At 38.9% G+C, this 12,054-nt stretch overlaps 1 protein-coding gene across 1 annotated transcript; it reads left to right on the top strand.

Moving 5' to 3' along the window:
- Window positions 1-926: 926 nt before the first annotated feature.
- On the top strand, window positions 927-11,945 carry LOC106621214 (uncharacterized). The gene is made up of 6 exons (XM_014239963.3): window positions 927-1,489; window positions 5,922-6,919; window positions 7,001-7,229; window positions 7,712-9,565; window positions 9,868-9,988; window positions 10,317-11,945. The coding sequence occupies exons 3-6, from the start codon at window positions 7,063-7,065 to the stop codon at window positions 11,877-11,879; spliced, it is 3,705 nt and encodes a 1,234-aa protein (XP_014095438.3). The 5' UTR covers window positions 927-1,489; window positions 5,922-6,919; window positions 7,001-7,062; the 3' UTR covers window positions 11,880-11,945.
- The last annotated feature ends 109 nt before the right edge of the window (window positions 11,946-12,054 follow it).

Raw genomic sequence — 12,054 nt, 5'->3', positions numbered from 1 at the left:
ACACCAATCCGCCACCAAAAAGTTCCGTTTCAAAATTTTGTTTTTATTTTACTCTTCTCTCTGCTTCTCATCATTAGTTTTAAATATTTTCAAAATTGATTTTTGACTCTACTGACCTAGATAATTTTGGTGATTATATTTATGTATTTCTTAACATAGTTTTCTGGATTTTTTTCTAAGAGTTTCACAAAAGCTCTATTCGATTTTGCTAAGCTTCTTAAGTCTCACTAATCCCGAAAATATTATCACATCCCGAACATACCTGTAAGTTCTTAAAGAAAATGCTTGAGAATATCTCTAACTATTTCGGTTTCCAAAAACTTCATCGAATCCAGAATATATCGATAAATTAAAAAAAGGCTTGAAGAAATCTGCATAAATGAAAGTACCCACAAATTTTATGAAATTCAAAAAATTTATAAAGTTAAAAAAATTATCTTTTTGGTTTTAATAACAAACAAATGTTTTGGTATTTTTTAAGAAAAACTACTTCAAGTGCACAGGTGCCTCAAGGTCCTCTCTCCTCATTTAAAAATTACTTTCTTGTACTGCAAACAGTAAACACATATTTTTAAATATTTTTGTCTAAGTAATGCACCGCCCATAAATCTTTCCCCCCTTTCTCACTCATTTAATCACATTTTCACTCAAACCGAAAGCTTACTCACTCAATTGCTTACTAATTAAACAATAAGCCTTAAAAAATCTCAGCTCACTTTCGTTAGCGCTGTGAGCGCACATGCTAAACAAATAAAGGAGCGCTGGCTCACGCTCGACATTCAATACGAAATTGCCAACAAATTACAACAGAAAATGCCGCACTCAAGTTAATTGAGAAAAAGGTGGGCAATTTTGCTGCGAGTGGCGGCAAAAGTGGCAACAACCTCAAGCCAGCTGGCACAACTTGCTAACAAATGTAAACCAAACGTGTGACGGCGCGGTCGAACAACGCAGACCAGAGCGCATGCGCAACCATCACAAGAAAATTCCAGCAAATAAACGAAACAACAAAATATTTTGTGCTTGCCAGCGAAAAGACAGTGCAAAGGCACACGCGAAAAGTACTTGTAAAGAGCGAAGAAACGAAAGCAAAAGTGAAATATTAATAAAAACAAAAGCAACAACAAAAGTTAACAACAATAAGCACATTGTCTGTGAAGCGCGGTTACGTGAGCAACGTTTGCACGGTTCGCTTCCGGCACGCGGGATTTTTCGCTTTTTTGGGGCATATGCTTGAATAAGTGCAGTTATTGTGTGGTACGTGTAAATAAAAGAAACCGACGGTGTAATATACGCATATTAATAAAAATAAATAAGATAAATTAAGTTTGAAGAAAGTGTTGTGGCGCGGAAAATCGCAGCATAAGCCGCTCTAGTGGGACGTTGTTTCATATTTAGTAGGCTCATAAAGCCCACATGCAAGACATGAAAGAAAAGTGAAAGATTACATGTGGAAAATTGGTGCATGAAGTAGTGAAACAGTATAATGGTAAAAATAATATCAATGAAGCTAATGTATGGTTATGGGCGGCAAAATATGTTATTGTAATGCTTTGACTCATACGTGGGTTTCGGTGAAGTAATAATACCATTATGGCTGTGGGATGTTGTAACTTTTGCCGAAAATGTCAACTCTATGAAGTTATGGGCAATGAACCTCACATCTAAATGATTTACTATGCGTGCTTACCATATGTCATAAAATATTTTTTGTTAAATTAAACGTTTACCCATTTTTGACCCAAGTTATAGATTTCGACAATTTTTGAACGTAATTTTGGGCGTAGTCCATGCCAGATTTCGTTAAGATATTTTGTAAAATAGAAAAGCTTTCCAAACAAGGACTTGATTTTGGTCTGCCATTTGTATGGCAGCTATATGCTATAGTGTGCCGATATGGGCGACAAATTAGCAGCTTCTTGGAAGACTGGAAAAAGACATTTGCAAAATTTGAGATCCATATGGAATGGATTTTAAGCAACAACTAATTTTGATTTTGATGCTGATTTCAAAAACATCGAGCGTCCTGATCTCATTCGAAAAATATTGGTTTCTAAACCATCTGCTAACCCTTTAGATTAGTTTGGATTATACAGCGAATTTTTTAAGTCAGTTATATACTGGGCTCATTTAGAATAACTTCTGAAAAATATCACTAATGAATTTTGTTGGTGTTTGAGCTTACTGAAGCTCTAAGTGACTGTCAGATACTCGGTAAAGCTGACTCTTATTAAGAATTTAATCTGAGCGGTTATAATGTATAGTTTATACTCTTTCATCAAATAGTGTAAAATATTATTCTGCACGATTTAAAACATGGTTATAATGGAGGGGCCATTTCTAGTACAAAAAAAAACTCCGTAAAAAGATAAATGACACGCGACTTTATATTAATTTTATTTTTTTTCTCTTATCGGATAATTCCAACTTATTATAATAAACTAAATTTACACAAATTTAAATCCACTTACAAGTAATGCTTATATATTTTCGCGCTGCAACAGCAAAATCTGCAAATTAAAACTGAAATCGCTTTACTACTTGTAGCAGTATCTCGAGCAGTTTCGCTTTCCCCACAACAATAAAGCACTGCGCATTAGTCATGCTTAAAACACCGAAAAATTACCCTAAAACAATGCGAGAGTCTCAACTCATTGCATGCGCAAACCGCAACCTGCCCAATAAACTTGAACTTGAGTGGCACAACTCAAGTTACTGCGACCCTCGCCCGTGCACACAGAGTGCTTAGCAAGCAAACAGCTCACTTGCTTAACCAAGTATGGGTTAGAGTATGCGTAAGCGCAATAAACATACACGCGTGCCTTAAATGAGTGATATTAACGGTGTTTTGTAATTCAAGCTAACGGCGCGAAACGAGTTGCGACGGAGCGACTGCGCGGTGAAAACCTTAACTCGCAGTAGCAAATGTCACGTTTAAAATTTCGCCGCAGGTGGCAACGCCAAATCGCATAACGGCATGCACTGCAAACCGGAATCACGTCTTCCAGCGGGTGTAATAAAATTTTAAATGCCCCTTTTACATTGATACTTCTTCACGTTGAATTGACAAGTGGCCGCCGACTCATACACACTAACACGCTTGGCGCCTGAGTTGTCACCGAGCTGCCACGCAGCTTGCTATGCGTTGCACGTACGCAGTTTGCATTAACAAACGAAATGCATTCGTTACTAGTCAATTTCCGGCTGTGACATGTCGTGCAACAAGCAGCAAACACACTGGCTGCAGTGCCCCAGCAGCTGTGTGGCTTCCTTCTTGCATCCTTTTTAACGATTATAGTCTAAAGTAACGTGTGTATGGGTGCTTGTGCGCGTGTGTTGCGACAAATGTGCATATTTGAGTTGAATTCTATGGCTGTGACACTCCTTTGCACTCTAAAATCTTTTGCCATGCAATGTTTGGCAAGCAGTAATTGTTGCAACAACAAGTGCAACTCGTTGCAGCTGGCCGGGCTATAACAACGCTTGCTGACATGATTGCTTCGCAGCGCTTTGTAATCGTCCTGCTTTTATTGCTGCAACATTACACGCCCTAGTGTTGCTATTTGCAACCAATATCAACCGAAGTAAGAAAACATGCTTTGCAACAACAACAACAACACCTTTGCTGCAACAAGTTCAATAATAAGTTCGGTGTGTGTGTGTGTCGCTTCAACTTGCTACCATTAAATTTTTTGCTCGCTTTACAACTGGTCCGTTACTCAAATTGTAAATCTACTTTAGTGTGGCAAGTTTTGTTACTTTGCCATATGCTGACTACACTGGCTAATAATTCTTGAGCTACTGTTTACACAACTTCGATAATGGGAGTTTAAAATATACCATTACATATGTTGCAATTGCATACGCGTCATTAAAAATGTTGCCATAACTACAATAAATACATTTATCTGATTTAATATATATATGTCTACATATTTGTAAGGAAAATATACCTCATCGACAGAATTTTTTGTATACAGACTAAAATAAAAAACTTTTTTCGAAAACTTACGGTGCATATAAAAGTAATTTTATTAAATCAAAGTTGTCTAAGGCACAGGAATAAGACAGTTTGATTTTTAGCAACTTCTCTCAGTTTGGCTTGCCAGATATAACAGTGTTTCCCAAAAAAGTAACCTATAAAACGGTTACTATTTAAATTAATATCACAACAAAGAAGAAAGGCCTACAATTGAGGGCACAATTGTTGTATGTAACTTACCTTGCTCTTATGCAAGTATTATATACATTTTTCTCAATCAAGTAAAAATTTGTCATATTGTGAATTTGATTGAGAACCAGTATATAAATGCTTGGAACCCTTAACCAAGGGCTAGGTAGATAGACTTTCAAAAAACCTTAACTATAACAATTTTTTCTAGAAGTAAGAACAAAGAAATCGGCTTTCTCGAAAACTATGTATTAGTGTATACAAAATTTTTATAATAAAATTATTTGCTTACAAAATGGCGGCTACTGAGCCACCTTCCGTACTCTCTTTTACAAGAGTGCATTGCGCATTTAGTGAAATAAATGAGATTTTATTCCATGTAACACTTGCTAGTAAGCCATAAATATTATTACTGTTACAAACAAAATTAGCTGTAAACCAGCCAAGCGTTTCCAAAAAAAATGTGAGTTCCATTTCGAAAATATACATAATTGGTTATAAAGAAATTTAGTTTCCAAATATATAACTGTATTATAATTAATTATAAGCCATTAAATAAAAAAATCAATTTCAAAGCTTCGCTTCGCTTTCACTTATATTTATTTTAAAATGTAAAAAATACATTGACAAATATATATGTATATTCTTCGACTCACACCCCATAATGGAGAGTAACTATTTCAGTATAAGTCCCGTATTCAAACTTTATACCATATTATCGAAAGTAACCAGCCTTAAGCTTTTTGAGTATCCATCTCCACAATGTCATTGCTCAATTTGAACGCTTTCTTAGATGCGCTTGTGAAGCGGATAAAAAAGGTGCGCACTTATGTAAGCAGTTGTTTGCTGAGAAATATGGTATTTACCGTTTACTGCATAGTTTTTGCTGTGTGTAAAGAAAAAATCGAAATTTGGGAAGGTCATAGTTTTGTAACCGCTTTCATATGTGAAATATGCGTAGAATTTCTTCAGATGAATCACGTGTATGTATATATTTTAAGCTGAGGAGTGTATGATTTGAATATGTTACTCATACGCCGCGGCGCCCACAAAGCCTAATACCATTTCAGCGGCAAATACATAGTTGTTTGCTTGCATTCAGATTGCTAAGTAGTTCCGGTTATCTAGTAAATTCTTTTGCTGGCTGAGAATATGTGAAAAATCGACACTTTTCACAATGTTGGAAAAAGCTTAATATACAATTGAAATGTAATTGTCAAGAGTAAAACAAACGAAACCCCCTGGAGGCCTTAGAAAAGCCGCACTGAATCGAAGAAGACAAACACTAAGCTTTTTTTGACACTTCTCGTCCTTGTCTACTTTTACTAAGTGAACTCTATCTTAAATGTAGAGGTAAGAAATTCAGTCAATCTAGTCGATTTTTATAACCATTTATGGTATTTTCAAAGCACAAATTTTTATATTTTAGTCAATAAAATATTTTAAACCCTTTGTATGAAATGTACACACTTTTTGACAATATAAAAATTATGGCAAGGATACCAAGGAATAGACAATCTACCGCCTACAAAAAGTGTGATCCGCACCATTTTCATTAAAGACAACACTCATAACGCAACTCAATCAACATAATTTGAATAATTTGCATGCAATAATTCCTATGACACTCGCTGTGTTACATACACACCAACAAACACACATAAACACCTCCACTTATTTTAGGCTCCATGGCTTTCATAATGCTCGCATAATATTTCTACTACTTAACTGACTTCTTCATTTATTATAGCTACAACACCGCACACCGACAGCCGCTGTGGAACACCAAATCAACATAATCCGCTCAGGACGCTAAAGACGCTGCGACGGCAGCCAAGGAATGCTGTGACGCTGCATAATCAGGAAAAATTAAATTTGCGCTAAAAGCAGAGGTTGGTGGGAGTGTCCCGATATCCATAAAGCAGTGTTAGAAGCAAGCATTGCAAATACGCTGCAAGCAGACAAATAAGCGTCGGCGTAAATACGAAGCTTGCGGGTGAATTGACTAAAGTATTTATTGTTGCCGATGAGCACGTGAGAATTGTCAAGTAGCTGCCTGGAGAAAGAAAGAAAGAAAGCGTAAAATTAAGAAGGGAGTATACAGGCGAGTAGTGAAGCGAGTAGAGAAACGAATAGAAGATCTAGTAGGGGACTCGCGAGCAGTTAAGCGAGTTGAGGAGCGACTACTGCCAATCCGTGCAACTTAAACATCAGCACAACGTTTAGTATTTGTATATGCTATATATTTGTGCTGGGATCCCCAAGGACTCCACGCGGATAGTAAGAGAAATTGCAATTTTTCCGTATTTCAAGTTATAATATACTCAAAGAGACCAAATCAAGTGCGAGCTGACAAGTCGCGAAGCATTGCGGACATACATACAAACTGAACTCAAACAGGCTTACCTCTACACCCCTTCTCGCTTGAATGGAGACAGCTTATAAGCACATTAGTTAAAGACTATCAGCGCTTGTCGCAACAACAATTGCTGCTGGCTTATGTTTATGAATTGCTGACGTTGGCAAGGTTGACATTTGCTGCAATATTTGTGCAACAACAACAACAACAACAAAATATTAGTAGAGAAAAGAAACTCAACTATAACATAAGCGCAGACTGCAGACAGACGACGAAGTGTGAATTGCTTTGGCGCGTGCTGCGCCGCCTCTCAAGTGTATGAGTGGGCAGCAGTTGCTGTCTGATTGCCTGGAATAATTCAAAGTCAAGTAGCGCCAAGTGTTGCCTGAGTATGTGTCTAATTTTTTATATAATATAAATTTTTTATATTTATTTTTTTTCTTCTGGTTTTCTTTATTTTCTCAGCACAGCAATTCTACACGTCTGCATAGCATAGCATAACATAACTAAGTAGCACACCATTTTTGCTATAATGTTGCACTCACCACCGAAATGTATGCAACAAATTGCAATTCTAATTATAACGTTTGCCGTCTACGTGGCGGGCATACGTAACACTGGCAGCACCGGCGATGGTGACAGCAAAGCGCAAATAGCGAGTGGCGGTGGCAACGCGGGTGCAATTGCTGATTATGAGAGGTGAGTGTTTGTGTGTGTGTGTGGACGTGCAATCAAGAGTGATGAGCGCATAATGAGTAATGCGAAAAGTTGCGTGAAGAATTTATTGCTGATACTTATGGTAATACTGATTAAGGTACAAAAGCTTTTGGGTTGAATTTGAAGTTACAAATACGCAGAAGAATAGTAGTGGTTGAAAGCTACGAAAGAAATTTAAGAACGGAAATCACCAGTTTATGTTAGATATCTGCTAGTTAAAAAAAATCCCTTATAAGTATATATTTTTTTCTTCTAAATTTTACCACTATAAAAGATTAGAGAAGGTTATATATATTATATATATAAATATATTTTCTACTAGAAATTTATTAGTTCAGCATCATTTCACTGAAAAATTATTATATTAAAGACAACGTATTTACATACAAAACTCTCACATTTTCTTTAAAAATTCCTAAAACTTTATTAAACCCTCAAATTACTCTACTATACTTCGCTTGCAGTTATTCGGCACCATACAATGAAGATTTTCGACCCTCTCAACTGTTATCCGAGGTAACAGAGGTAATCTCAACTGCCACCGACAAGATTGAGCGTCGCCAATCCAACGCTGATAACACCAACTTTCGACCCTCACAAATTATCTCGTTTACGACTTCCGATGCACAATCAACGCTCAAGCCATATCCGCCCAGTTATCTTGAACCCAACTATCATGCACAGCATATAAGTAAAGGAGCACCTTATGGTTTAGCCGCTCACAATAAAGACAATAAGCAATTCGCATTTCCTCGTGAAACTGAAAAGGCGCCTGTTGCCGCAGCGTTAGTCAGCAATAATGCGAATATCGAAAAATATCTTTACAGCGGTGCTAAACAACAACAAACGACCACGCAGCAAACGCTTGTGCCCGCGCAATTACACACTACACCCATATTGATCTATCGTGACCCTTACACTAATAAGATCAACACCAGCCAAAGGCAGCAGCAACTGCAGAACTATCGCCCACCGCCACCGGAGCCGATATACCAACAAGCGCAATATGCCGAGGCAAGCAGACCGCAAGAATACACCGTGCAATCTATGTTGGTTGTGGGTGCCGAGCACTCCTCGCCCATATATAATCAACAGCGACCACAATTTGCCTTGGAGGGTGGTGATAATAAACGACCAGGATATGTATTCGACGAGCAAGTGCGGCCATCTTACAATCGGCCGGTTTATACTGGCAATCGTTATGAAGTTGACGCAACCTCACCACCCATCAGTATCGACTACAATCGACGTGATGGCGAAACGCAAACTGAACGCCCGTTCGAGGGTAAATTGGGTGTATCGCCAAGTGAAGCTACCAAGATTTCCTACGATTCACATGATTACCCACCGCCCAGTTACTACAAACAGCAAACATCGAATTTCCAATCACCGCAACGACAAGACAACAAACCAAAATACCAACAGCCGCAATCAGCATATGTAACGCAGACGACACCTACAGCGACAGCCATTAAGACGGGCAGACCAGAGTTGACGTCTTCTAATTATGCAAACAAGTTTGGTAATTATTTGCAAGGCGGTAAAGGTGGTGATGGTGGCTATTATAAGCGCCCACCGCCACATTACAGCAATGACATTTTGTATGTAACGCCAGCGCCACCAACAGCACCCGCACGGCCACCAATATCTGTACACCCAGGCGCAACTTACTTTCCGCAAGGCAATGAGCCGATAAGACGTCCACCAAACTACGACAATAATTACAATCAGTATCAATTGGGCGAAATACCGCCACCACAAACATTGCAGTCAACATTGAGTAGCGGACCAAGACCACCACCAAGACCACAGCAATACCCAACACCACAACTCTACCCATCCGGACCAAATTACCAGCCATCGCAAAGCTTTCCACCTTCACAGAATTACGCACCTTCCGAAAACTATGCACCTTCACAGAGTTACCCACCTCCACACCAATACCCGCCGCCTCCTAGTTATCGTCCACCACCACCGCAGTATCAGCGTCCTCAGCAGCCTTCAACTGGTGGTGGTGGTATGGGCGGTTTGGCCACCTTAGCCTCATTCTTTACTAGCACACAACAATACGCACCACAGTTCACTAATCTGCTCTTGGGCGGCAATGGTGGTGGTGGTGGACTGCTGCATGCATTAACTGGTACTCGGCCGCTCGCTGGAGGTGGACGTCCACCGAACATGCAACTCATAAAAGCTTTGGAGAATATTGCACGCAATGATGACTTGGAATGTGTGCCGAAGGTGCTGTGCAATATGATTGCTAGTCAAACACAACGTGGACAATTGCCCGGCTTCGTCACGTCGCCGGCGATAACGAAGTAAGTAAATATATGTATATATAGAGAAGAAGACACAAGAGATGGAGAGACGTGTGCAGGTATGACAGCATACTTGTAAGAAAGTTGTGTCTGTGGTGAGAGTAATTCAATTTTAATGTTACGGGGTATTAACACTAATGCCGTGCAATGATTGCTTTTGAATTCAAAGCTTACCGGAGTCCAAATTGAACGGCACATACCCGAAATATTGTTCTTCATTTAATATTTACATTAAATTGCTGGATTTTCTCGCATGCCATAAACTTATGTACTTAATGAAATTTCTTGTCTTCTGCTTGCAGTTTCCTTGCCGGTTTTCCTGCTCAATCACCTGCGCTCATTTATGGACGTGCCGCTTTGCTGGGCATCAGCGGTGGTGAGCGTAGTTGTACGCAGACCTATGCGAAATGTCCGAAGAATGAGGTAAGTGTTATATAATTTGGAGTTGTTCAAAGGTTTCTACATATTTTATGTATAAGTCTTGAATCTGCTAGCTTCTTAGACAAAATACAGCTTTTTATCAGGTTCACATTGTTAACTAACACTTGAAATCTGCCAAAGATTAAAAAAATTACGAACCCCAAGATATGAAGTGAAGAAACGAAAAAAGATATTCGGTGCAATAATATCCATCAGTTCCAGCTTCAACAAGATAACAAGAAGCATAACTCCTTAAACAACCAAAAATACATTTATATATGCATTACTTTTCTCAGGCTTTAAATACTTACCATTTCCAATTTTCCTTTAGTACGAGATTCTCTATTACCTTAACAACCATCGTGGTGGCTTCTTCAAATTCTTCAGCGAAGCGGAAGAGCAAAAACCCAGCGCCGCACAACAAACACAAAGCTCAAGTAGTTCGGCTGGTACATCGCTTTTCAGTCTACTGTCAGCACTAACAGGTGCCAATGCACCAGTGACCACAACAACACCACGTCCAACACCGCCACCAACTGTTGCCAGTTTCGATATTACACAAGGCATTGGCAATTTCTTCAGCAATATACTTTCCGAATATATCAGCGGTGTAGAATATCAACGCAGAAGCAGTCGTGCTAAGCGCGCCATTAATTTTGATGATGAAAGACCGAAAAGTGAAGAAGAACGCTTAAAATTTCCAACAGAGGCAGATTCGCAAGATTTTCATGATGAAGAAGATGATGAGGATACACAAGGCGGCGTGGACTTTGATGATGATGAGCATACAAATGAAGCGAATGACAGCGCTGAGTATGGTGATACGCAGGGACGTGTAGTGTTCAAAAGTGGCGAACACGACACACATTTCTTTCCAGAAAATGAAGCACGTGAAATTGATGAGCGCCTGAAGGATATATATTTACAGGAAGTGATCAACAAGTTCAATGCGGTAAAATCAGAGAGAAAGCTTAAGTTCCCAGCTGAAACAGAGTCTAAAGTCGAAGCGAGTGAGGCGTACGATGAGGCTCTGCAAGCAGGCGTCCAAAACTACGGTTATGAAAACGGAGGTCCCGCTAGCGTTGTAAATTTTCGTGACGTCGAAAATCCAAGTGGCTCAGGGTACTACAACGTAGAGCAAACTAGACCCACACGACGTGGCAAAGCTGTGGTTTTCGAAAACACCAACCACGACTACAATTATACGCCGTTACGTCAACAACGTGAGGAGTACGACGTTACTTATGAATCCCAAAGTGGCAGCCATGTAATATTTCCCGATCACTACGAAAAACATATACGCAAGGGTAAAATTTTGAACAGACCCATATTATATGCCTCTAATTACGACGACTATATGCAAAATGCGGAGGCTGATCGTTTTGTTGTGTCCGATAGTCACCGGCCGGAGTATAATAGTAACGCTAATAATGAAGATAACAGTGTGAACTATGATGACAAACCCTTGGGTCCAATCTATATTACTGCTACCTCATCGCAGCAACAAAATACGCTAAGTAACACGAACGTGCAAGTGTACAACGATAATAGATTGCACTACAATCGTGGCGCCGATACTTACACGCCCTCAAGACCTACCTCCTCCTATGGCTCACACACTTCGTCAGCTGATTACAACAGCAATCGTTACTCGGCGGCCAGCAGTTCTGTCAACCATAAGAGGCGTCCTTACTCAAGTAATAACTATGATTACCCAAATAAAAATTATGTTAGCAATAACCGTTATGGCAGTCGGTATCAGACGACACGCTATACAACAACAACAACTCGTTCACCACGTGGCAGCGATAATGACCACAATATTTATGTAACAAATGCTCAGGGTGTCACCACGCATTACATAACGCCAAATGGTCGCAAGGTGTATTTATAAATAGTATATTTTAATTAAACCCTACTAAACTGTTAAGAATTAATTATAGAGTTTTAGCTTAACCAATAAGAGGCATAAATATATATATATTTTATATTTTAAGGAATTTGAAATTGTCTTTGGTATCTAAATAACGAAATTATATAATAATATGTATAATTAAATACGAAATTAT

Source organism: Bactrocera oleae, chromosome 6 (assembly GCF_042242935.1).
Source record: "Bactrocera oleae isolate idBacOlea1 chromosome 6, idBacOlea1, whole genome shotgun sequence".
Classification (NCBI taxonomy): domain Eukaryota; kingdom Metazoa; phylum Arthropoda; class Insecta; order Diptera; family Tephritidae; genus Bactrocera; species Bactrocera oleae.
Note: the sequence above shows the minus strand (reverse complement) of the source record. Positions and strands in the feature narration are given on the sequence as shown.